The sequence below is a fragment of the Carcharhinus amblyrhynchos genome, chromosome 3 (genome assembly GCF_965287045.1).
Source record: "Carcharhinus amblyrhynchos chromosome 3, sCarAmb.v2.hapA, whole genome shotgun sequence".
Classification (NCBI taxonomy): domain Eukaryota; kingdom Metazoa; phylum Chordata; class Chondrichthyes; order Carcharhiniformes; family Carcharhinidae; genus Carcharhinus; species Carcharhinus amblyrhynchos.
In genome coordinates, this window is record NC_137326.1 from 117,099,819 (window position 1) to 117,127,700 (window position 27,882).

At 43.7% G+C, this 27,882-nt stretch overlaps 1 protein-coding gene across 2 annotated transcripts in view; it reads left to right on the forward strand.

Moving 5' to 3' along the window:
• sphkap (SPHK1 interactor, AKAP domain containing) overlaps nucleotides 1–27,882 on the forward strand; it is a 381,850-nt gene that overhangs the window by 104,414 nt on the left and 249,554 nt on the right. For both annotated transcript variants that reach the window (XM_080185826.1, XM_080185829.1), the window contains exon 2: nucleotides 15,748–15,845. In XM_080185826.1, the coding sequence (XP_080041952.1) occupies nucleotides 15,802–15,845 (44 nt within the window). In that variant the 5' untranslated portion in view covers nucleotides 15,748–15,801. The remainder of the gene's footprint in view (nucleotides 1–15,747; nucleotides 15,846–27,882) is intronic.

Here is a 27,882-nt window from a genome sequence, read left to right on the forward strand (position 1 = left end):
GTGGGTTTCCTCTCACAGTCTAAAGATGTGCTGGTTAGGTTGATTGGCCATGCTAAAATTGCCCCTTAGTGTCCCAAGATGCATAGATTAGAGGAATTAATGGGTAAATATGTAGAGATATGGGGGTAGGGCCTGGGTGGGATTGTGGTTGGTGCAGACTCGATGGGCCAACTGGCCTCTTTCTGCACTGTAGGGATTCTATGATTATTTTGGCTTGCAGTTTCAAAGTTTTAATCCTGGATGTGGCAAGCTCCAAAGGTGATAGTTAAACCCATGGATCCTCTATCCGTCCACAAACCTCAGCAATCCCTGGCTCACAGCAATGCCCCCACTGTAATGAGAGAAAGCAGTTCTCATCCCAAAACAACAAGGACCAGACACCAAGAAAAGATGCTGAAAGGAAAAAAGGCTTCTAAATAATGGAAAAAGAATGGAATGATGCTTCTCATGGTTCTATCATCCCTTCAGATTGGTCTCCAGTCCCATTGTGGCAGCACCTCACCTTACCCTGTGCTTACCTCCAGAAGCTAATGCACTTTAGGACGTAAGTGGTGCTATACAAATGCAAGTTATTTCCATCTATGTATGTATTAGTGTAGGTGTTGAGAAAAATATATCAATACAGTATTGGTTATTGGCAAACAGTTAAGGGAGTAGATCAAAATATTAGCAGAGTTTTGCAATATATTGCTGAAGTGCTCAAAACAATATTCATCAGCATTTGAGTGCAAGGTACCAAGTTTTCATGAGTTACTTGGAATTGCCTGAGTTACAGATGAATGTGAATATGAGACTGTGATAGACACTGTACAGGTGACAGAGTAAAAATGTGGATGACAAGATTCAGAGGTTCTAATTAAAGTCATTAAATGCCAATGATGTGGGAAGACAAACAGGATGCTGTCTCTGAAGTGAAAGATTCAATTAGACACTTAGAAGACATTCAAGGCTTTGGTGAAACTGCTCTTCCCTCATACCAGTCATCAAGCATTCTCGTGTTACAGTTACCCATTTAGCAGTCATGTCGCTCAATCCACCCATAATAAGCCTTGAAAAACTTGTCAATTTCCTGTTAAATTTTGCCTTCTATATATCACTAATTGTACTGTGCCAATGGGAAAAAAAGTATTTTGTTTTGATTGGCCTGTTCCCCTGCCACTTACAAAGGCCAAGTGTTGAGAAATTTAAAGGAATCCTTTTTGTAGAATTTTAGACAGTCTTAGTTCTGGAAATAGCCTGCACATGAACAGGCTACCATGCAGAAGGAGGTGATGGCCTAGTGGTATTACCATTAGCGTATTAATCCAGAAGCTTAGCTGAAGTTCCAGGGATCCGGGTTCAAATCCCATCATGGTAGGTGGTAGAATTTGAATTCAGTTTTAAAAAAAGCAGGAATTAAGTATCTGCTGATGATCATGAAACCATTGTTGGAAAAATCCATCTGGCTCATTAATGGCCTTTAGGAAAGGAAACCTGCCATCCTTACCTGGTCTGGCCTGCATGTGACTCCAGAGCCACAGCAATGTGGTTGACTCTCAACTGCCCTCCAAGGGCAACTAGGAATGGGCAATAAATAGTGGCCAGCCAGTGATCCTGTGTCCTGTGAATGAATAAAAGAAGGAGGCCTTTTGGTCTGTTGAGTCTATGCTAGTCCTTTACAAGAGGAAGTTAGCTGGTCCCACTGCCTCATCTTTTCCCCTTAACCCTGATTTTTTTCCCTTGATGCCGCACACAGCTCTGACACTGCTTTGAATTAATCTCCAGTCCCATTGTAACAGCACCTCGACTTACTCCACAAACTAGCTGGCATGTTTGCACTTTGGGAGACCCTCGGGACATTGATCCAATTCTTTTTTGCAAGTGTTAAGAGGCTAACCCCTATACTTTTAATCATGTGATCTGCCAGCTTACAACTGACTGTACATTTTGCAATTTGAACTGGGACAGAGCAAACTGCTTAATGCAAAGCTGCATTCCAAGGTGAAGGTAAGAAAGCAACAAAGCACCCTCAGGGGAGTGTGAAGGGAGAGACGTTTGCTATAACTCAGACCCTCATCAAAACTCATAACCATCTAAGGAAGGAGCATTATAAATGCAAAGTACTGGATATTGAAATAACGGCTGCGATTCTCCCAAAAGTGCTGAATTGGTGGGGAAACTGTTCTAAATCCCAACTGTTTTGTCAGTTCAGCTACTCACCTGAATCTCTGCACTCTGTGCATTGATGAGGTCCCAGTCGGGTTTCTCATTAAAAACCTAGGGGGTGGGACCTAGCCCCACTGAGTTTGACTGTTCTGGAGCTCTGCACGTGCGCAGTGGCCCCAAACTGTCAATCTCCCGATCGCTGGCCAGCCCGGGACCCCCACAATGCTGTCCCTCCAGCTCCCCCGCCATGACCCGATTGTGGCCCCTGCAGTAATTCCCAGGCCAGCCCTGACCACCGCCCCCCCCACCCTGGAGGACGGGGCCTTGATGTTCAACCCATTCCCCCCCGCGCCCCCGCCCCCCACCCCCAGCAGTGGCGATCCCCCTACCCCCATCACTCCCACTGACCCCCCCCCGGGAGGCAGGTCGCCCCCAGCAGACAACTCCCCACAGCTCACCCCAATCGCTGCCATCCCTTCATCCCAGACCGATCCTGTTTGCAAAGTAGGAGCAGGACCCACACCCCCACTGATTGCTCTAGGCTTTGGTAGGAATAACAGATGTGTTGAGTATAGGGCTAACGGGAGGACTTTGAATAGTGTGGAGGAGCAGAGGGATCTAGGTGTATGTGTACATAGATCCCTGAAAGTTGGGAATCAAGTAGATAAAGTTGTTAAGAAGGCGTACGGTGTCTTGGCGTTTATTGGTAGGGGATTGAATTTAGGAGTCGCAGCGTCATGATGCAACTGTACACAACTCTGGTGCGGCCGCACTTGGAGTACTGTGTGCAGTTCTGGTCCCCACATTACAGGAAGGATGTGGAGGCTTTGGAGAGGGTGCAGAGGAGGTTTACTAGGATGTTGCCTGGTATGGAGGGGAGATCCTATGAGGAGAGGCTGAGGGATTTGGGGTTGTTTTCGCTGGAAAGAAGGCGGCTAAGAGGGGATCTTATTGAAACATATAAGATGATTAGAGGTTTAGATAGGGTGGACAGTGATAGCCTTTTTCCTCGGATGGAGAAAGCTAGCTTGAGGGGGCACGGCTTTAAATTAAGGGGGGGTAGTTATAGGACGGATGTCAGGGGTAGATTCTTTACCCAGAGTGTGGTGAGGGATTGGAATGCCCTGCCTGCTGCAGTTGTAAATGCGCCTAGTTTGGGGGCGTTTAAGAGATCCGTGGATAGGTTTATGGACGAAAAGGGATTGGTTTAGATTAGTGGGTCATTGTTTTTTAACTGGTCGGCGCAACATCGTGGGCCGAAGGGCCTGTTCTGCGCTGTAATGTTCTATGTTCTATGTTCCACCCCTTTGGTGCTGCCCAATGCCCGATGGGCTGTGCCAAGTTGCCCCTGGGCATAGGCACTTTGCCCCTTGGGCAGTGCCAGGGGGCACACGCTGGCACTGCCAAGGTGTCCATGCCCAGGTAACACCACCCCCAGTGCCCGACCCCCTAGTGGGCCCAATTACCCCCTCTTCATAAGAGCAGGGTCTCCCGTTAATTTCCCGGAGGTGGGGAGCTAGTCTGAACCCTGCTGGAATGAAGTATTCCTGGCGGGTGGAAGATTCAGTTGGGACCTGAAGGGTCCTGATAATTAACTCATATACATATTTAAAACAGATTAAAAACAAATTTCAAGGACTTACCTGCCTTCCCACTGGTTTCTAGTGTGGCCCGGCTCTGGGAGATAAGCATGTGTTCCTGGCGCATGTGCAAATCCCTGTTCAAGGTCACAGACCCACATCTCCCACCGCAACCTGCCAGGAAAGTTGTGAACCACGATGGGAGAATCGCAGCCAATGATTCCCACAATCCAACCCACCCTCCCCACTGCCAATCAGCCACACAGCTCCTCCCTGACGACTTGACCACCTCCTCACCACCACTGACCACCCAACCCACTCCTCTGACCACCTTCACTCATTTAATTTACACACTGGCCTTCTCCCCAGCTTCTAGGAGTGGCTGGGACTTTTAACCTTACCTGGCTAATGGCAGCTGGTGCATAAACAGTGGGCATGAATTCACTTCCCACGATGCCAGTACCTGCACTGTGGGGGGGTGGGGGGGGTGGGGAGTTTCTGTGCCCGGGTGGGAAGAATGACCGAGAAATGTGAAGCTGGGAAGTTCTGGCTCTAGATTGTATCAGAACGAAATACTGCTAATAAACTGCAGATGATGGATTACGGTAATTTGAATTTAGAAACACAATACAATAGTTATATGTAATGGACAGCTTCAGGCAACAGGATGCTAGGGGAGTTCTGGACTGACCATCTGACTTTCCATCCATCTTGAATAGATAATCATGTGGGGAACATTGAATCTGCCTGTTTGAATTTCCATTATGGACTCTAATCTGTGAAAAAAACTCTACAGTAAGAAGTCTCATAACACCAGGTTAAAGTCCAACAGGTTTATTTGGTAGCAAAATTCACTAGCTTTTGGAGAGCTGCCCCTTTGTCAGGTAAGTGGGAATTCTGTTCAGAAACAGGGCATATAAAGACACAAACTCAATTTACAAAATAATGGTTGGAATGTGAATCTTTATAGGTAGTCAAGTCTTAAAGGTGCAGACAATGTGGGTAGAGAGAGCATTAAGCATAGGCTAAACACAGACGGGACAGTTAGTGAGATTTTGCAAGCCCAGGCAAGTCATGGGGGTTACAGATAATGTGACATGAACCCAAGATCCCGGCTGAGGCCGCCCTCGAGTGTGTGGGACTTGGCTTTCAGTCTCTGCTCAGCGACTCTGCGCTGTCGTGTGTCGTGAAGGCCACCTTGGAGAACACTTACCCCGACTTCTTACTGGGCTTACCCCAGTCCAACACCAGCATCTCCACAAAAAAATCTACAGCAGGAACAGTAATGAGTAAAAAATGTACATGGATACAATAAGATGAACATAAGAAATAACCCTGTGATATCAATACAGCAAAGGACAATTTACTTAACAATATTACTTGGGATGTCTATGTGCTAACCTCAGATCTTTCAAGAGAAGAATAGAGCAATACACCAGAGAAGACCATTTGCATTGACAGACCTATCCAATTAGTTCCACTTGTCATGTTCCAGTACATTATGAACTTTCCAGCAATACTTCATATTTTTAAAAACCAGAAAAGGTCACCAAAGGATGGCAGCCGAAGAATTCTTCTGAACTGAGACACTCCCCTGTCTCAAAAAGTGTTCAAAAGGAACTTTCCAGACAAATGATGATTCCATGCCTTTCCCGAAATTAATTCAAAAGAGCCATTTCAAATTGAATGAGTCATTCAGATACAAAGACCCTGACTGACTCAAACTCTCAAGGTATGAAAGTCATCACACAGGATGCAAATACAACCTAGCCACACTAACTTAATTTGAAAAAGGCTTGTAATTTGTCACATGGTGAGAAAGCCATTTTTCTTTCCTGCTTTTAAACAGAAAACAAACTGTTCTAGAGACAGCAATCCATCAATCAACCAGAGAACCAGTTGCACATCAACCAAGCAGCCAAGTTAATAAACAGCCATACCCTGACCATGAAAGAAATCCACCTGAGACCCAATCTTCTGGAAAGTTTACTACAAGAGACTTTGCAGCTTACCTAAAATTCTCTTTTCCACAAGATCTTCACTTCAACCAAATGCATCAACTCATCCAAGAAATGACAGGCCCACTTACAAAAGAGGCTGAGGCGATTAAGCTGTAATTGTTTTTCAGCTCAATTATTTGTATCTAATCCTTGTGTGAGTGATAGTGTGCATGTGCTGATTGAGTGAAATGTCTCTGAGGCAAATGTGTGATAATGAATAGCCTTCCTTATTTCTTAAATTGAAAAGAAAGTTTTCTAAAGCAATTATTTAGGGGACAATCCCTTTGAGGATTAGAAAAAACACATCACTCGCATACAAAATGTAGAGATCATGGGCAGTATAAAAAAACATAGGGCAGGATTTCCGGTTACAGAAATGGCTTGGTATTGGCAATTGGACAGATCTTCTGCATGGCTCACCCATCTGCCACCAGGGAACACTGTGCGTGTGTGTGCGTGCGTGTGTGTGTACGTACGTGTGTGCACATGTGTGTGTATTCGTGTGTGTGTGTGTGCGTCTGTGTGTGTGTATGTATGCGCATGTGTGCGTGTGTGCATGTGTGTGCATGTGTGTGTGCATCTGTGTGTGTGCATGTGTGTGTGTGTATGTGTGTGCGTGTGTGTGCATGTGTGTGTTGTGTGCATGTGCGCGTGTGTGTATGTGTGAGTGTGAGTGTGTGAGTGTGTGTGTGCGTGTGTGTGTGTGTGCATGTGTGTGCATGTGTGTGTGCATCTGTGTGTGTGCATGTGTGTGTGTGTATGTGTGTGCGTGTGTGTGCATGTGTGTGTTGTGTGCATGTGCGCGTGTGTGTGTATGTGTGAGTGTGAGTGTGTGAGTGTGTGTGTGCGTGTGTGTGTGTGTGCATGTGTGTGTTGTGTGCATGTGCGTGTGTGTGTGTATGTGTGAGTGTGAGTGTGTGAGTGTGAATGTGTGTGTGCGTGTGTGTGTGTGTGCATGTGTGTGTTGTGTGTATGTGCATGTGTGTATGCATGTGCGTGTGTATATGTGTGTGAATGTGTGTGTGTGTGTGTGTGTGAGAGTGTGTGTGTATGTGTGTGTGTGTGTGTATGTATGTGTATGTGTGTGTGTGTGTTTGCTGGGGGTGGGGGTTGCCTTCGGCAAGACCAGGGGTTCCCACCAGCGAGAAGGACCAGAGAATCCCACCCTCAAATTCTGTCACTTACGCACTCATCACAGCCCCACAAGATTTTCCTTTTCAAGTATTTATCAAATTCCTATCTGAAAGTTCCTGTTGGATTGGCACTCTTTCAGGCAGTGCATTACAGATTAGGCTTACACACTGATCCCTGCAAAATGATGAATACGTCATTAGACTTGTGGCAAAGGATAGAGAAGGAAAAAATCCCCAGAATCTTTTAAGAAGTAGCTTTGATGGCATTCATCTGTCTTTCTTTCCTAAAAAAAAGTATATATTAAACGACCTAATGCTTCTTACCTCTTAATCATTCAAGAGACAGTTTTCACTGAGAAATTGCATAACTTAAAAAAAATTGCAATGCAGTTCAGAATGTTAAGATTTGGGGATTATTTTGCTCAGGGATGGATAAACTACAACCCACAAATCATTTTGCTCATTTTATACAATAACCCAACTGTTGCACTACCCATAAATTATTCATAAAATCGATTTAAATAATTAACAAAGTAGCTCCATCCATCACAGGTGGCCCATATACTGGACCAAACTGGTTTCAGCACACTTATAAATTATTCAGCCTGACCATTTTATTTATTCAACGCAGAACTATTTGTTGGCTGATGACCTTGCCTATTTCAACATGTATCCGTCCAATCGAAATATATAACATTTCAATTCGGCTGATAATTTTAGTATAAAGTAATTAGTGCTAACTTATTGGCAAGCGAGGAACCTAATAAATAAATCGCAGGGAAAGGTTTTTTTTCAGGTAAAATGTCTTCCTGAAGTGAAATAAAGTTTCAGGAAAGTACTAATGGACTGGATCTTACTAGCTCTCCGGAGGCATCCTGCGAGGTGACAGGATTCGGAAAATGGTGGCAGAAAGTGTCAGGAGGGGAATCGGGAGGCTTCTCGCCTCCCTGGCGTATCACCACTGGTGGAAATCTCACACAATAGGTGGCCAATCCAGTATTACTGGATACTTCTGATCTTTGCCAGCATTTTACCCTCCTGGGCAATTCCTACATGGGGGTCCTCCTTTATGACCGATTTAAGGCCTATTGAATGGCTACAGCAGTGTCCCTGGAAGGTGCACACATTCCCCAACCCCACTGCCGATCGCTAGTCTTTACTGGGCACAGTTTACGAAAAGCCTAACTTGACTCCAAGGGAATCTTGGCACGAAGGCGTTCTCTTCATCTTCCTGCATTCCTGCAGCTGTAAAATCCCAGCCATAATCTCTCTTGACAAATGTTGTCATCTCAGTTAATCTCTGTCTGGGTCATTTTATTGTATTAAAGGCATTTCATAAATATAGTTGTTGTTTCACAATTATTATTATTAAAATGATGTACAGAGCTACATCTACCATTTTATTTTACATCCCAAAGTTTTGTCCTATGACTGTGGTATTATCTTGTAACATATCTCCATTATCTACTTACTAAAATGCCATCCTTTAAATTTGATCATTAATATGTCTATCATCCAGGATTATGGTCCTTTAATATTCTTTTTACATTTGTCAGGTAATGTTTGAATGTGGAGTTTCTGAGGCCTTCGTGTTGTCATTTTATTTTTATCAGATGCAGATAACAATGAAGTATGATGATCTTCATTGAGCAATGATCAGACAACTCCAAATGTTAATCTGACTTCCATCGAGTTTTCGGTAGAATGATGTGGCTATTTTCTCATTATGTCCGGAATTCTCCAGTCTCACACATCCTGCTACTGTTGCCAGCAAGAAGTGAGAATTTGGCATTCAGCCAAATCTCCATTCACAGCAGCGGGACTGGATAATTCCATCCACGTGTGAGTTTGGATTAAGCAACACACCATTACAATGTTGGACCTGAAACAATTTCAATCTGAATTGTTATTCTGTGTGAATTTTCACTTTTCTTCTTATCTGCTTAACTTTCCAAACCCATCATGTCTATCACATGGAAGGACAAGGGCAGCAGATGCATGGGAATAGCACCTGCAAGTTCCTCTCCAAGTCACACATGAACCTGACTTGGAAATGTATGGAGTTGTTCCTTCATTATCACTGGATCTATGTGCTGGCGCGTCCTCCCTAACACCACTATGGGTCCTTTTTTCATTCATTCATGGGGCATGGGCATTGCTGGCTAGCTAGCATTTATTGCCCATGCCTTGTTGCCTTGAGAAGCTGCTGGTGAGCTGCCTTCTTGAACAACTAAGTGGTTTGCAAGGCCATTTCAGAGGGCAGTTGAGAGTCAACCGCATAGCTGTGGCTCTGGAGTCACACGTGGGCCCGTACGGATAAGCAGATTTCTTTCCCTGAAGGACATTAGTGAATCAGACGGGGGGTTTTTTGACAATCGACAATGGTTTTGTGATCATCGGTAGATTCTTAATTCCAGATTTTTTTTACTGAATTCAAATTCCACCATCTGCCATTGTGGGACTCAATCCCAGGTCCCCCAGAACATTAGCTGAGTTTCTGGATTAATAGTCTAGCAATAATACCACTAGGCCATTGCCTTCCCTTCATAATGCACTCAGCCATCGCCTCTACCTACACCATAAAGACTGCAGCAGTTTGACATTTTCTCACCATTACCTCCTCAAGGACAATTAAAAATAGGCATTAATGCTGTCTTTGCCAAAGACACACACATTCTATGAATGAATTGAAAGACAACAGCCATGTTGGGTAGATAAATGGGAGCATCTCGATCTCCAGTTTTGAACAGAAGTTATATCATGCAGTAGATTTGTGTGAAGTCCACTTTGATGCCAGTTAGTGCTTTCACAAGAATTTGCAGAATTTATCTTTCCGTGAGTTTTGTTTGCTATCTCTCTGGTTCTGTTGATGAAGTATTCTTCTTGAGGAGGAGTTTTGGTGTCATTTCCAAAGTTTGAAATATTTCCTCGCTGGAGATCGATCATTGTACATTTTCACTTCTTAGGGATGTACATTGATAATCTTCTACCTACCTGCAGGCTATGTTACCAACCAGAAATAATAATCTTGGTTGGGAGCCAGTGTGAGTATATATTGATTATAACATCTCACTCCAGGATGGGAAAAGGTCATAGTTATATGTCCCTATTTTTGCTATGGCCTTTCAGGCAGCTTTCAGATCTGTAATGAATAACAGTTATTGTCAGGAAGTGTAGATTGGCAGGGGATGCAGGCACTAATTTAGTTCTAAACATGTTTTCCTGTTTAGTCAAATAGGTAGCATCTGCTTCACCGTCGGTGCATCAAGTTGGTGATTGCATCAGTCTTAATTCAACTGTGGTTTCAGAGTGGAGCGATTATCCAGTTTCCCTTTTACCACACAGAATTGCACATACTGTGTTAGATTATTTTTTGCCTTTGATTCATTGAATTGTCTCATATGGAGATCCAACCTTCGCTTTTTCCATGCTGCGTAACATTTCAGTTTGTTTAAGAGATTCCCATAAAGGGAGTTGAAACCTGGCCCAGTCTATCTTTTCACGGGAACTGTTCATTTTGCCTCAAGCTGGCTTTGGCTACTGAGCCCTAATTTGTCATCAAGTTCGAACTGACTACACACAATGCAGTCAAATTAAACACAAAATCAGCATGCCATAACATTCAAGGCTGTGGGCCAAGTGCTGGCAAATGGGATTAGGTGGGGCAGGTCAGAGCCTTTCATGCGTCGGTGCAGACTCAGTGGGCAAAGAGCCTCTCCTGCACTGTAATATTCTATGATTTCTGCGTTTCTGTGATTTAGTTTAGAAAGACAAAAGGTGAGCAGGTTATCACTCCATAGAGTCAAGGGGTTACGTTTTAGCCAGTATTATTGGTAGCCGGGCGTTGGTACTGAATGAGCAGAAAGAAAAGAATATTCTTTAGCCATATTGTCAAAACAATAATGAGTATCTCTTGTTAAATTCTTTAACACCGAGGAGTGCACTCAAATATTACTCCACAGCCAGGCATTAGGGAACACAGATCTTTATTGCAGTCTACTCACTCCATGCTATAGGGGTGGCACAGTGGTTAGCACTGCTGCCTCACAGCATTAGGAACCCAGGTTTGATTCCCGACTAGGGGAGTCTGCATGTTCTCCCCATGTCTGCATGGGTTTCCTCTTGGTGTTCCGGTTTCCTCCCACAGTCCGAAAGGCATGCTGGTTAGGTGCATTGGCCAAGCTAAACTCTCCCTCAGTGTACCCGAACAGGCACTGGAGTGCGGTGACTAGAAGATTTTCACAGTAACTTCATTGCAGTGTTAATGTAAGCCTACTTGTGACACTAATAAATAAACTTTAAATGACAACTGCCCTCTCAGGGCGGTTCCCAGCCAGTTCACCCCCCAACACCCCATTGGACACACATGGCCAATTCTCTTAAAGGCGCCACATCCTGACATACATAACGCTTCCCTATAACAGCACCAGCATACTTCAACTATTTACATACAATTACATATTCTTGTTTTTACATAATTTCAAATACTTAGTGAAGTCCTCACAGTCTATTTACAATATGATAAAGTCCATGCTTAGTTCCCCACCCCTACATCCATCTTACGTTGACATGATCATTCTGCTTTTTGACGAGTTTTGAGCAGAAAATTAGCAATTTCTTGGGTGGGATTTTTTTTTTGCTGTTGGATAATGACCCTAAAATAGGTGTAATTAGTTCTCAGCTTGTTCTGAAGCCTTCCATGTGTGTTCTTACTGATATTGCTAAGAACTTGTTATAGATTAAAACAAGATTGGTGGATTTGGAGACCACAAATGCCAAAACATACTTGCCCATTGCATTAAAAATAAGTGACAGCAAAATAAAGGTGTACCTCTTACCATAGAATCATTATAAAATCCTACAGTGCAGAAGGAGGCCATTCAGCCCATCGAATCTGCACTGACCACAATCCCCACAGGCCCCATATATTTACCCTGCTAATCTCCCTGACAAAAAGGATAATTTAGCATGACCAATCCACCTAATCCGCACATTTTTGAACTGTGGGAGGAAACCCACACAGACACAGGGAGAATGTGCAAACACCACACAGATGGCCAATGTACGGAACCAGCACATCTTGCAGACTGTGGGAGAAAAACGGGGCAGACACAGGGAGAATGTGCAAACACCACACAGACAGTGACCCAAGCTGGGAATTGAACCCAGGTCCCTGGTGCTGTGAGGCAGCAGTGCTAACCACTGTGCCACTGTGCAACCCCAATGTACCAGCGTAGCCTAAATGGTAGGTTTTTAGTCAATTATCTAAACCTTTAGGAACTATCACTGACTGCTTTCCTTTTGCATCAATCCTTCTGTAACAGGATGTTTGGTGCAATGGGATTGCATCTACTTTATATTTGAATCATGACACAATCCTGTCAGGATTTCCCTCCTATGCCTGCTGGTCTTCTTTTTGCACTCTTTCCCTGAGAAACATGAACACACATGAATAAAACCTTTCCAACTGCTCTCGATCTATCACAAAATAAAGAAATAATGTAAAATATCCAATGCAGAGTTTCACTTGGAATAATAACCTCTTCAGCTGTTATATCCCTCCCTTCACAGTGCCTCTCCTCTTACCTATTCCTTTATTCTTTCATGGGATGTGGATGTCGCTACTTGAATCAGCATTTATTGTCCATCACTGAAGGCGGATAAGAGTCAACCATGTTGCTGTGGCTCTGGGACCCGGGTTCAATTCCAGCCTTGGGAGACTGTCTGTTCAGAGTCTGCACATTCCACAATCCCATCCAGGCCCAATTCCCGTGACCCCACATATTTACTCTGCTAATCCCCCTGACACCAGGGTCAATTTAGCATGGCCAATCAACCTAAGTCAATTGTTCTAGCTTTGGGAATGATCACAGTTCCAGTTTGCTAAAAAGATGTCACCTAGACAGTTTCATGTACCTGGGGCAGTAAACCTTTTTGATAGGCTTGGATTCAAAGCTGAAGACTCCAGCAGAGCATACATTATTTTGATGACACTGAAATTGATTACAACAGCAGGTTAAAGTCCAACAGATTTATTTGGTAGCAAACGCCACTAGCTTTTGGAGCGCTGCTCCTTCATCGCTTGTGTTTACCCCAGTCCAACGCCGGCATCTCTACATCATGACTGAAATAGATGCCAGCATCCTTCTTTACTCACCAGTTTTGGGAAGACTAAAGGGCATTATTTTATTCCTCATGGGATACCCCAACAGTTTTACAAGATTTGAGACAGTTGCATTTTCAATCTGAGCCAGAGTGTCTCAGGAGAAGAAATGATTAGAAGCAGACGGTATTGCTGAGCCAAATGACACACTGCTTTCGATAGTGAACCTCATCATTCCACAACACACAAAAAATGAACGTAAACTCTGCATTGATCCTAAGGTACTTACAAACCTATCATGCCAGACAAGTAGCCACTTCACAATCCAAGAACTATCAACATCATTTTATAATTCCACAGAATTCACAAAGCTTGACATGTAATGGAACTATCTTCATCTGCCATTAGCATTGCAAAGCCAAAAATCTTAAGTTTTAAGCTTATTACTAGCGTCACAAGTAGGCTTACATTAACACTGCAATGAAAATACTGTGAAAATCCCTGAGTTGCCACACTCCACCCGCTACTTGTTCGGGTACACAGAGGGAAAAATTAGCATTCAATGCACCTAATCAGCGTGTCTTTCAGACTGTGGGAGGATAATTGAGCACCTGGAGGAAACCCACACAGACATGGGGAGAAGATGCAGACTCCACACAGACACTGACCCAAGATGGGAATCGAACACAGGTCCCTGGCGCTGTGAGGCAGCAGCGCTAACCACTGTGCCACCATGTTGCCCCCTGTTTTTACTCGTGAAGATGTGTTTTGACGGCAGGATGCCCTATAGAGTACATTCAGCACATTGCGCATTGTAGGTAATTTCTTTAGTCCTTTGGATGTTGGGCAATATTTTCTGTTCCGTATCCACAGAAGGGCCAAAGCAGAACAATAGTGTTCACTCAACTTGATGCTCAACAGAAACAAATGCAAATTTGCGACATCCATGATTGACTTTCTTGGGTGCAGTGCAGTAGCAGCCGGAGTGAAGCACACATACAGCAACATCAAAGATATTCATGCACTTTTGACCCCATCTAATGTGAAAGAGTTGGTGTAGTTCCATGGTAATGCCAATTTTTTATCATAGATTGATTTTTAAATACACAGAGATTTTAGAGCCTCTTCAGAAGTCTTTGTGCAAAGATGTACCTTGAGAATGGACAACCACAAGTCAAACAGAGTTTGATACATTAACTGTGAAAATAGCTTCTTTGCCAGTCCTCTGGCATTTTAACCCATACAGAATCATAGAATCCCTACAATGCAGAAGGAGGCTATTCAGCCATCGAGACTGCATCAACAACTATCCCACCCAGGCCCTATCCTGGTAATGCCACATATTTACCTTGCCAATCCCCTTGAAAGTAGAATCAATTTAGCCATGGCCAATCAACCTAACCTGCGCATCTTTGGAATGTGGGAGGAAACTGGAGCACCTGGAGGAAACCCACGCAGACACGGGGAGAATGTGCAAACTCCACACAGATAGTGACCCAAGCTGGGATCTGAACCCAGGTCCCTGGCACTGTGAGACAGCAATGCTCACCACTATGCCATGATGCCACCCACATGCGGAAATATGCGCCACAACAGATGCATTGGGAAATGCGATTGGAGCTGTACTCTCTGTAGATTGAAAGAAATGGATGGCCAATTATTGATGCATCATGTCCATCTTTGGAAACTGAATGAAAATACTCTACTGGAGAGAGGGGAGCGTTCACCGGCATCTACACTGGTGAACATTGGCACATATTTCCCGATGGTAGAAATTCACTGTGGGCTCTGATTGCCAAATGCTGACTACATTGTTAGCCACTTAAGGATCTGGTTACCAGCCTTTCAATATCTACAGATCATCTTCAATGGTACAACATTGGTGTTGAGTGTCATGCAGAACCATAACCCTAAGTAATAGATCTCAGCATAGGCCATCAGAGATCTTTGTATTTCTGGGATTATTTCTATACTTAAGGAAAATTGACAAGCTGAACTCTAAGAAATGACCCGATGTACATATGTCTGTTGTTTAGGATGATTTAATTTAAAATATTGTCTTTAGTTTCACAAGGGGAGATAATGTTCTGTATTTGATTATGTGAGTTTTTATTCTATTGATGTTCACTGTGCACGATTGATTTAGCCTATGTGGAATGAGGGAAAAATAAACTAACCATAGAATGAACTGGAAGCTTGAGCTATATATATGGAGTAGACTATTTTAACACATGGTGAGTAAAACCCAGTTCACAAGCAGAAATTAGTTCCATTTCTGCATAGCTCTGAGGAATACACAACATACATGACATAATTCCAGATCAAACCCAATCTGAGTGCTTGATCCACACTGAATAGATGGAAGTTCTATTATCTTAGAATCCCTACAGTGCAAAAAGAGGCCATTTGGCCCATCAAGTCTGCACTGACCCTCTGACAGAGTATTTTACCTAAGCCCCCTCCCCCATCCTATCCCCGGAACCCCACACATTCACCATCTTTGGACTTTGGGAGGAAGCTGAAGCACACGGAGGAAACCCACACAGACATGGGGAAAACATGCAAACTCCACACAGATAGTCACCCAAAGCCAGAATTGAATTTGGCTCCTTGGCGCTGTGAGGCCTACCATGCCACTCCAAGCATTAATATGAGCACACAATTTACCGATAGAATAGGAGAGAATAACATGTGATATTGAAATGTAACCATTAAAAGGAACCCTGATGGTGATTCACTCTCTTTGTATAATAACTCTATTAACAATATGAATCATTATTTCACAGCATTAAAACAGTAGGACATGAAGTGGAATGTAAGAATTCACGAAAGAAGTGAACATGTTTAGTGCGATTAAGAATATCCTGAATACCAACACTGAGAGGTAAGGTATCTGCTTAGCTAAGTTTTTATGACCTGTGCTTGGAAAATAGTGGTTTTTTTTAACTAAACACAAATGAAACAAAGGTTAAAGCAATGACTTAAAGCGGTCCATCAAAGAGATCAATTGGTCAGTAACAAAAAAACCAGTTTATTAAATCTTACTGCAAAATTGTACAAAGTTGCGTTTTGCTTGCTTTTGTGTAGATATTTTGCAGTCTTCAAGAATTCTTGAAAAAGAAGAAAAATACACATCCAATTCTTAGAATCAGAATTGCAGTGTTGGAGAAGGAGGACATTTGGCCCATCATGTCTGCACTGGCTTTCCAAATGATTATCATGATATAGTGCCATCCCCCTGCCTTGCTCCAGAGCCCATATAAGAAATCATGTAGGAAGATTGTAAGGAAGGGTGGCATTGGTGACAAAAGTTTTGAAGAGAGCGAGGTACAACTGATTTTAATTACTGGGCATTGTTTTAATATTTTAAATTCAATTAATTTGGATAACTGACCTAGGGATAGAAGTATTTTGTTAATGTTAAGCTGTTTTCAACAACACTAGGATATATCTTAAGGAAATTTGATTGTAAATCTGAAGAAAGTATTTCAATTCTGCTGGGATATAGGAGGAGTTGAGTTTGAAAAACAAAGCACGATCCCATTATGGGAGCAGAACTTTAGCCCACCAAGTCTGCAAGACAGAATAACTAGTCACAGAAAAATGGAAAAGATCGTGAGTGCTAAGTTTGATAGTCCAAAAATGGGCAATGAGATTGTGTGGTGATTGTTCCTCTAATGACAACACAGCAGGGTAAGGATGACCTGGATTGGGTGATCAATCAGGATTCAGAGTGGGAATCGCCCTGGCGGAGGGGTTCTCTTCAGCAGAGGAATTTAAGAGCCAGCAGCAGATACGCTGTTGCTTCTGCAAGTCCTTGTAAATAAATCCTTTACTATTCACTAATAATGCCGCTGAAAGTGCATCACTGGACCCAGATCTGGCACATTGGGCCCTGTGGGGTCTCGAGGAGATAGGTCCAGTGGCCATTTGCTCCTGACCACAATGTAGATAGATTGATGGCCTGTGGTTTCACATCCTCTTTTGCAAACCACTCTGGAGCCCCCTTGGGGAGTGCTCTCAAGTTGGGACTAAGTGCCCACACCATTGGTTTTCTCTTAGGCAGAAGTATTCCTAGAACTAGCAGCAGACAAAATGTCACTCTTGTAGATCCTTGTAAATAAATCATTTGTTGTTCACTAATGAAGTCTCTGAAAGTGCTTCATTACAGAGCACGATGCCAAATTCTTGCTACCTGCTGTTTAAATAATTTCACCATCCAGCTAACTACAGCGTCTCTTGGCTGGGAGCTTCATTGATTTTGTGAGTGGTTAACATCACTTAAAGCAAGCCTGTACCTCTTAAAAACATTGCCCATTGTGGTTGCCACTGCTGTTGTCAGTCGCACAGGAAGTGAATCCTCATAAATCCCATACAGTGCAGAAGTAGGCTATTTGGTCCATCGAGTCTGTACCGACCACAATCCCTCCCTTATCCCACAACGCTTGCTAATCCACCTGTCACTAAGCAGCAATTTAGCACGGCCAACCCACCTAACTTGCACATTGTTGGACTGTGGGAGGAAACCAGAGCACCCAGTGGAAACCCACACAGACACAGGGAAAATGTGCAAACTCCACACAATCACCCAAGGACAGAATTGAACCCAGGTCCCTAGCATTGTGAGGTGCAGTGCTAAACACTGTGTCACCCACAATCTGATCTGTGAAACATTGACTACTGGCACAACATGTGTCACATTGGGCTCCAAGCTTTTTTAATGTTTAATCTTGGCAAAGCAGGTGGAAAAAGGAGGGATGACCTGTATGTGGAAAGGACCAGGATGCCCTTCAATGTGTGCTAAGCAGGCAGTGGGAGCAGATAGCCATGGAGGTCAATGTCAGGACTTAAGCCCGAGGATCTGGATGCAGTGCCGCAGTAATTCAATCACTGTGTACATGGTCTTTGTCATGCTCAGTCAATATATCTTCAAACATCATTTCAACTGAGCCACTGATCTCACACCTACATCACTCTGTGGCCAACAATCTCTATCAATCAGGATTCATACCTTGCATTCATATGCTCTGCTACACGCTCACACTCTTAGCAATGGTGTAAGCTTCACATCCACACCTTACAGCTTGCACACACTGCAGCTGTTCAACCATTCAACCATGATAGGCACATCAACACTATCAACATCCTGGGGGTTACCACTGAGCAGAAACTGAACTGGACCAGCCATAGAAATATTGTGGCTACTACAGCAGACCAGAGGCTGGGATTTCTGTGGCAAGTAACTCACCTCCCAACTCCCCAGAATCTCCACCACTTTTACAAGACACAAGTTGGGATTATGATTGAATAATTTCCTCTTGTCTAGATGACAGCAGCTCCAACAACACTCAGGAAGCTCAACATCATCGAGGATGGAGCACCCATCTTCCAAAGTAATTCACTCTCTCCATCACCAACACACAGTGGCAGCAGTGTGTGCCATCTACACAATCCACTTCAGCAACCCTCTACCAATCCTTCTTCAGCACCTTCTAATCCTGCGACCTCAACCAACGAAAAGATCAAGGGTAGAAGGTTCCCCTTCAAGCCACACATGATCCTGACATAGAAATATATCATCTCTCCTTCACGGTTGCCAGGTTGAGATTCTGGAAATCCCTTCCAAGTCGTACCGTGGATGTACCTACACCACATGGACTGCAGCAGTTCAAGAAAGCAGCACACTGCCACAGGCAATTAGAGTGAGGCACTAAATCCTGGCCTAGCCAGCGATGCTCACATCCCGTGAAAGGAATAAAAATCCAAAAAGAGGTGAGGTGCGGGGTGAATTTTCCTCTTCTGCCCAGCAGGGGAATTGGAGTGGGCGAGGAGTGGACCATGGAAAGGTCCACTGACATCTGGCAGGATTTTCCGGTTTCGGGGCGAGCATGGCTGGAAAATCCCACCCTGTATGTCATCCACTGATACACTTCCCTCTCTCTTGTGGGACAAGGGGACAACCAGAGGCACTAGAAACTAACCAGGGGGGTCAAATGTGCTGGCATATCCTATTCCTGATGGAGGAAATGGTGATGTATATTATTGGAATGGTCATTGCTGAGGGAGGGGCCAGTGAAAGGGTTGTAAACATCAAGCTGATGGTATTCACATACTCACTCCTCCTTTTCACATTCCACTTACTCTTCATATCATACCCTCTTCTGATCTACAAGTTGCAGATGGTGAACGTAGGCACCTGTTCCTTTCTCTTATCTTCCTGCATCTCAACCTTACCCTAGTGCATTTCTCATTCAGATACCCACAAAGTGCAACCTGGGTGGAAAACGAAGAAGCCACAAGAAAGCAGCAGTGTTGAAGACAAACAATGCTGCTCTATTTCACACTTGCAGCTACCAGTTCAGATACTAACACTGCCTGTGTTTTAAGGACAGCAGAGAAATGGGACCTGCAAGTAGTGAGACACTGAGCATAATTTGCCTGCAGCCAGGGCAGCGGAGAAGGATGCCAGTTCTTCAGAGGGCAAAGTTTGACACAAGTTGGCATGGTGCCACAGTGGTTAGCACTGCCGCCTCATTGCACCAGGGACCCGGGTTCAATTCCGGTCCCAGGTCACTGTCTTTGGGGAGTTTGAATGTTCTCCCCATGCCTGCGTGGGTTTCCTCCAAGTGCTCTGGTTTACACATACAGTCCAAAAATGTGCGGACTATGTTGGTTGACCTTGCTAAATTTCCCTTTAGAGCCAGAGAGATTAGCAGGGTAAATACATGGGCTTATAAGGATAGGGCCTGGGTGGGATTGTTGATGCAGACTCAATGGACTGAATGGCCTCCTTCTGCACAGTATGGATTCTATAATTTTGTGATGATTCGCTGAAAGATTAGACAGGCTCGGCTTATATCAGTTGGAGATTAAAAGAGTAAGAGGTGATTTGACTGAAACATATCAGTTGCTGAGGGGTCTTGACAGGGTTGATGTGGAGAGGATGACTCCTTGTGGAAGAATGTAGTACTGGGGCCACTGTATAAAAATAAGGGGTCACTCATTTAAGACAGAGATGGAGAGATTTATTTCTCTAAGACGGTTGTGAGTCTTTGGAACTCTCTTCCTCAAAACACAGTGGATGCAGAGTCTTTGAATATTTTTGAGACTGAAGTAGATGGATTCTTTATAAGAAAGGGGTTGAAAGGTTGTCAAGGGTAGGCGGGAATGTGGAATTGAGGTTACCATCAGATCAGCCATGATCTAAAAGAAAGGCCAAATGGCCTGCTCCTGATCCTAATTTGTATGTTCATACAGAACAAAGAAAAGTACAGCACAGGGACCAAGCCCATGCTGATCATGATGCCCTAACTAAACTAAAAAAAACTTCTGCTCTTACTCACACTGTATGTGCCTCTGGATGCCATTTTGGATGTCTGAGGGCATTTACAGTTTGCAAAGATAGCGCAGCTATCCCCATTTCGCTCCTTGTAGCTCTGATTCACTATCCTGTGTTCGATCAAGTGAATCTCTGCTACAGATGTGTAATCTTAGTACATTTGCTCATTATTTTGGCATGTCTGCTTCAAAATAACATTAAAGGATTGAGAAGGTATAGAGACCTAAAGAACTGGTGTCAACATGCTCTATAAATTGGGTACAAATACTGGACAATGTTACATGAGATGAAAAAACATTATTTTCCCACATAAAGGATTGTATGAAAAGGACTGCTGGTAAGAAACGGTTACGGTTGTGTTAATAAACTCTTTGACACATGTCATAAAAAATATTTATCCCTGTCTCCACTGAAGAACAATTAAATACTTCATGGATCTCAATAGCTCTTGGGGGGGGGGTGGGGAGCAGTGTTGCAGGGATGGGGGTGGGTGGTGGGGGGGGAGTGGGGCAGAGGCGATGGAAACCAAACTTCTCTGATTGAATTTTACTGGCCAAGAAATATTCTATAGATTCGATTTGAGAATTGAGGAGAAATGTTTCTGAATTTTCCCTCAGGAGATTAAACAGCAAACTTGTATCAACGGTTGACTGTGTTATACATGATTTATAGAGGGAGATATATTCTATGTGAAAGCAGCAAAACTTGAAAGAAAAGAAATAATGAATTTCATGAGTTATAAGTTGCATTTTGTTTTAGCGCTGCCGTCAATCAGATCTAACAGAAGGTACAATTGCCATAAGCAACATAAATTTGGATGTACATAGAGCATCGGCTTCCATAACATTTAAACACAGTTAGGTTCCTGATCGAGTTTACAGACATAGTATCTAAACATATATTTTAATCCTTTCCCCAATATTGGCAATAATAATACGGAAGGCCAGGGTTAAGATGGTGTGGGTGGGGGGGGGTGGATTTTTGCTATGTTCCCTAATGCAATCCCCAAGAATGGCACGGTGGCACAGTGGTCAGCGCTGCTCCTTCATCAGTGCTAGGGACCCGGGTTCGGGTCACTGTCTGTGTGGAATTTGCACCTTCTCCCCGTGTCTGCGAGTGTTCCTCCAGTTACTAGTGGGATAAATACTTGGGGTTACGGGGCTGGGTGGAATTGTAAGGTCTGGACAGGCTTGATGGGCTGAATGGCCTCTTCTGCACTGTAGTTATGGTATGATATGATCTCCCACTCCCCAATGACCACCATCTTTAATTGCTTGAATTCAGTACAGGAAGTGCACCTACCCCGAGGCAGTGGGGGACCTAATTTAAATGGCATGAGTGATACTCCGATATGTCACTGGGGCATGCACACCATGAGATGAACTAAACTCTCTAATCTGCTGCGCCTGAAATTCTAATGGCAGGAGCCACAGGCAACGTGTTTTTTTGAAAACATTTTTAAAGGTTCAGGCTAGGAATAAAAAGGGACTGCAGGGCCTCAGAAGATAAGATGAAGTCAGCCTTTCAGATTAGCGAATTCATTGATCTCCACTGAGTATAGTGATTAGACTCTCTGCTTGTCATGTGGTGGATTGGGGTTTAATTCCCTGATGGGGAGTTGAGAAGATGTTCAGAATTGTGCTGATAAGCAAGCTTTGCTGTTTGCTTATGTCCATGTTAGTCTGAAAGTGCCTGATCTGATGAAAGCTAAGCAGCTTGAGGCCTGGTTAGTATTTGGATGGGAGACTGCCTGGGAATGCCAGGTGCAGTAGGCTTAGACCTGGGTAACTCAGCCCAAAGAGTATCAGACTTTTAATCTGACCGGAGTTCAGATCCCAGTTAGGGTGCTGCTTCTGGCAGAATGTGTTCACTCCCCTGGGAAACCAAGGAATGAATGCTTCAGAGAACACGGGAGAAGTTTTTTGAAAGCACTCACAAGAGGCAATGGAGCACGTCAACGAAGCCTTCTGTACCTCATGTTCTGGGGAAATCTTTTGCTCCCCCCTATTCCCTGATTCTTGCCGCTCCTTAAATTAGGCACTTCATTGCCTGGCAATGACAAATAGTTTGAAAATGTGTAGGAAATTGCCAATTTGTACCAGAAGTGTTGGTAAAGTTCTGTTCAGAGACGTTTGAAGGAATTCAATTCCTGTCAAGCGTGTAGTGATTTGCTTAACATGTTGCTATTTCAGCCTCTGTATTCCCACAGTATCTGTCAAAATGTTAACACATCTCATGGGTTGCAGTCCAACAATTCCCGGGTGTTAATGGGATGGAAGTGCAAATGTTCTTACATTTGCAGCTGTATAAAAGATGCTGTAATGGCAAAATGAAGTGTGATGACCTTTTTTTGCCATAACCTAGTGACTAAATCTTACATACTTATAATATGCTAATGTGTTATGTAACATCCGGAGAATTTTCATTGCTGCACTGAAAGCAAAATGAGCAAATTGGAAAATGCATATGAGATGATTTAATACTGGAGCCAATTCGCTTGCAGCCAGGATGGTTTCAGAAGTCTCTTATGGACCTTAGATTTTCCAGTTAATGAGAGATCATGCTTAGTAGCAGATGCTCATTATGCAGTTATTCTTGGTCTTCTTGCAAGTTAATCTCTGTTAATCAATTTAGGTATGTCTTAATCAGGATGGACTGGGATGGAAGGGAGATGATAGCTGAATTCAGTTTTAACCCTCTAATCATGTCCGGATATTTCAACATTGCTTCTTGACAGAAGCCAACAATCAGACATAGAAGCAATCTCACAGTGGTTTGCAACGCAGAGTTCATAATTGCCATTCCCACATGATGAATTCCCAATTTTACCCAGATCACAGGGTAAGGGACTAAGCAGATGGCAGATGCTTCCTCACAAGAAGGACACAATGTCAGGTGACACAAGCTGCTCTAGTAACAGTACCTTGCCGCTGTTTCTATTAAGCCAATTTACCCTAAATAAAGGGCACGTACTGAAGTGCTAATGTCCAAATCTACTGGTGCCAATACTGCCCAGCTGACTAAATGTAATTAATTGTACTTATCATCTTTAAATTTTCCGAGCGTGTGCCCATGGTGAGGAATTTCATCGGGGCCAACTGAAATGGGGTGTTGGGCCTCATTTCAGTTAAATGGAATAGCGATGGTCACCTGCTGCTCATCTTCAAGAGACAGAAAATTTGCATTTATGTTGTGCTTTTCAGGACCAACAGACATCTTAAAGTACCTTACAGCTAATGAAGTCACTTTTGAATTGTAGTCATTCGTGTAGGAAACATGGTGGCCAATTTGCACACATGTTCCCACGAGCAGCAATGTGATAGCAAGCAGATATTCTGTTTCTGTCATGATGATCGAGGGATGAATGTGGGCCAAGGTACAGAGGATATTTCACTCGCTCTTAGAATCATAGAATTCTTTTGGTGCAGAAGGAGGCCATTCGGCCCATCGAGTCTGCACCAACAATCTCACCCAGCTCCTACCCCCTGTAACCCCATATATTTACCCAGTTAATACCCCTGACATTATAGGGGTAATTTAGCATGGCCAATCCACCTAACCCACACATTTTTGGACAGTGGGAGGAAACTGGAGCACCCGGAGGAAACCCGCACAGACATGGGGAGAGTGTGCAAACGCCACACAGACAGTCACCTAAGCCAGGAAATGAACCCAGGTCCCTGGTGCTGTGAGGCAGCAGTGCTAACCATTGTGCCACCGTGACTGAGGAAGCAGAGATGGATTTTGGGCCATTGAAATTCCTGGTAGCAGTGAGGGTTGGTCTGGAGGTGAGGGGAGGCGATTCGGAGGAATGAGAGTATATCTTTGGGACTGCTGTGTAGTTGCAGGGTGCCCTTGTGCTGCATTTGGATGCACAGGCAGGTGGGAACTCTGTTAAAGACATTCATTTTTTTGGTGATGCGTCTTTTTCTGGCTATTGGTTAGACCACACAACAATCTGGTTATTCTAACACACAGCTGACCCCCCCACCTCCAGCTGCATTCAGGGTGGACCAATTTCAGGAAAGGGTCCTGAAACAGATGTTTGCCCATTCATTAAGATATGCAAGGGCCTAATTCTTTTAGTTGGCTGCCAGGGAAGTTTGAAAAATTGGCTGATGTAGTCTGAGTTTGGGCGTATTTCAGACATCTTTGGCACATAGGACATAGTCCTGAAAACAAATCCTTTTGTAAGGACAAATTTCTATGGCAAGAAATTTGCATCACTGAGTTGGCGCTGACACCTATATTTATCTTCACCCAAAATCATCCCTGCCCACCCCTCCCTCCACACAATTTGCGTGAGTCCCTTCCAGTCCTGCGCTTTTAGAGCAACACTAATAGTTCTGTAATGACCCCATTCAGAGGCGCTGCCGAGTATGTTATTAACTATATAATTGGCCCATTAATAACAGTGCACACCTGCTCCTCGGGGTTAATGTCATGTAAGTGGCAAAGAATTTCATGGATTATTTTTAAAAAGCTCTCAGTTCTTATGAAATGTAAGGTTTTATTGCGCAGAGCATCACGCAGTTTGAAAATGCCTACTATTTTAACTGATTTTGTGTGGTCTATTATCTCTCATTCTAGTCATAAATTGGCGTGGAACTCAAAATATATTATAGAATCCCTACAGTGCAGAGGAGATCGTTCAGCCCAACGGGTATATACCGACAACAATCCCACCCTATCCCATAACTCCACGTAGTTATCCAGCTAATCCCCCTAACGCTAAGGGACAGTTTAGCATGGTCAATCCACCTAATATTTCTTTCTATTCCACAGGCAATTGGGACTAGCACAATGGTAAAACCTGGGCAGCACGGACAACTTGGGCCGAAGGGCCTGTTTCCGTCTCTACGCCCATGACTCTAACTCAGCCTATTTTTCTAATCCCATTTGCTTTTAAATGTTAACAGATGTTTCTGGGTTATCTCTTAATACATTGCTTTGGTACTTTTCCAATATAAACATCAAGCTGATATAACCTTGTGGGTGACTCTGGCCATTTTGTACTGACAGTATAAAGTGCATTGGAACACAGTGAACGATGCTACTTCTGTATTCATTGAGCTTTACAAAAATTGCTATTACCTTTCATTTCCTCTGGCATTCTCATTATTATTCCATCAAAACAGGTTGTTCTAATGGTGCTTTCACTCTTTCATGTTATTTGCTTATAATCATGGATATCTCTACCACTTTAATTGCTTGCACAAGTAATGTACTGGCATAATCCACAGCAAATGTATTGTAGTAAATCGTTACAAGGATTTTTATCCCTATGTGCTTTGCTATAGCCCACTGTAAACATTTTTCTAATATTTTCCTTTTGCCCATCTGATAAATTATAAAATATAGTTGTGGACTGCCTGTATTTTCAGTGCTACGGGTGTTGTTTAGAATCCAAAATGGTGTCTATATTTCACAAGTCACTCAAAATACACTTGGGGTCTCCATCCCATATCATGTGGCAATGAAAGACCTGTGTTCTCGTGGGCAGCAGTAAAATCAGGGTCCTCTTGTTGCATCGGAAATAGCAGACATTGTTTGAACCAGGTGTGACGTGGAAACCCCCTCCATTTTATGAAGGGCCTTGCCTTCTGATTTACCACCCCAAATCCCAAACCTTCTGGCCCAGTGTTAAAGATGTGAAAGTCTTGGCATGTTGGGCAGGACTTTATGGTCCTGCTCGTCCCGAAACTGTAAAATCCCACCCGAAGTCAAGGACCAAGGTCCGGACCTCACTTGCTCCGATTCCCATAGCGGGCGAGTGGGGTGGTAAAATTCTGACCAGTGTCTGGAGTTGAACCAAAGTTGTTGCTATTTATGGAGGCCATGTTTCTCAAACTCTTGTGGGGTAACATTAGATTGGAGATTACTTGGTATGGAGGAATTTGTGTCGTCAGAGGTCGGCTATGAGCAGCTCCACTGGCAAGAAGGCATTAGCTATAAGTGTAGCTTGGTAGTGCAACAGGGCTGAATGACTGTCCGAACGCTTGGAAATTCAGGGCCTTTATGGTCCTTACCACTCTATCAGCCTGTCTGTTAGCTTCTGAATGGGGAGAAGAACCACTGACTCAGTGGTGTGAAGTCTGGCCACTTTCAAATCTACAACAATGAGTGTGTCTTGTGTTGAAAATCAAAGAGGTCAAGCCTCAGTTTCTGCCAAGGTCTGTCCAGCAATGAGGATGGTATAAGGCGGGTGTTTAATTTTTAATTTTGCAAGTGTGGCACGAGAGAATGAAATCTTGGGCAGTCTGGGTAATATCTGGCTGCCACACAGATTGCAGTACTCTGCACTTTGCAATGTCCAGGAGGGAGGCCTCCAAGGGCCTCACAAAGATCTCTTCCTGCATGGATTTGATCACAGTAAAAAGTCTGACAACACCAGGTTTTAGTCCAACCTATTTATTTGATAATATACTCACTAGCTTTCGGGGTTACCCCCTTCGTCAGGTAGTCACAGTGGTAGAAGACCAAGAGATCATTCACTGTAGTTAAGTGTCTGCGTTGTTCATGGTATTATGGTATTACAGTGGCACAGTGGTACTTCACAGCACCAGGGACCTGGGTTTGATTTTCAGCTTGGGTCACTGCCTGTGCGGAGTTCTCCCCTTGTCTGCATGGGTTTCCTCCAGGTGCTCCGGTTTCCTCCCACAGTCCAAAGATGTGCAGGTTAGGTGTTAGTCATACTTGTACGTGTGGCTAATAAATAAACTTTATTAACAGAGGAGCTGGTCAGCAGGACCAACCAGTCTGGCTGAGTTCCTGTACTTGGGCATATTCCACCTCCTCTTTCTGCATTCTTCAATCAGCTTGCAACTTTCTGGCAGAGACCAGCAAGAAGTTCATTATGGTTGGAGAGAATGCTTCCAGCTTGGAGACATATATGAAATCTGAGGCATTACCTTGATCCACCATAGCTCTTAGAGAGGCATCAGCCATGGATTGGGACTTTCCTGGGACATACATAGCTGGGTATTGGTAATACATCAACAAAAGCCAGAATCTTTGAAGGGGAAGAGGCATTTTGATGATCACCATGGAATTGAAGAGGTTAATTTGCAGCTTTCGGTCAGTCTTGATGTGGAAATGTAAACCCATCAGGTTGTCAGAGAACATCTCAGTGTCCCATGTGACTGTCAGTGCTTCCTAAACTCTGCTAGTAGAGTATTGCTCTATTTCTGTCAAGACACTGGTGGCAAAGTATACCACTTCCCATTGCTGTTCTTCTGGACTTGAATGAGTACAACTCCAAGGCAGTGGCACAGTGGTTAGCATTACTGCTTCACATCACCAGGGACCCAGTTTCGATTCCGGCTTGGGTCACTGTCTGTGTGGAGTTTGCACATTCTCTCTGTGTCCCCGTGAGTTTCTTCCGGGTGCTCCGGTTTCCTCCCACAGTCTGAAGGATGTGCTGGTTAGGTGCATTGACCCGAACAGGCGCTGGGGTGTGTTGACAAGGGGAATTTCACAGTTACTTCATTGAAGTGTTAACATAACCTTACTTGTGACTAAAAGATAAACTTTAAACTTTAAATCAGCAGCTATCATTGTGGGCGATGTTGGATGGTTATGT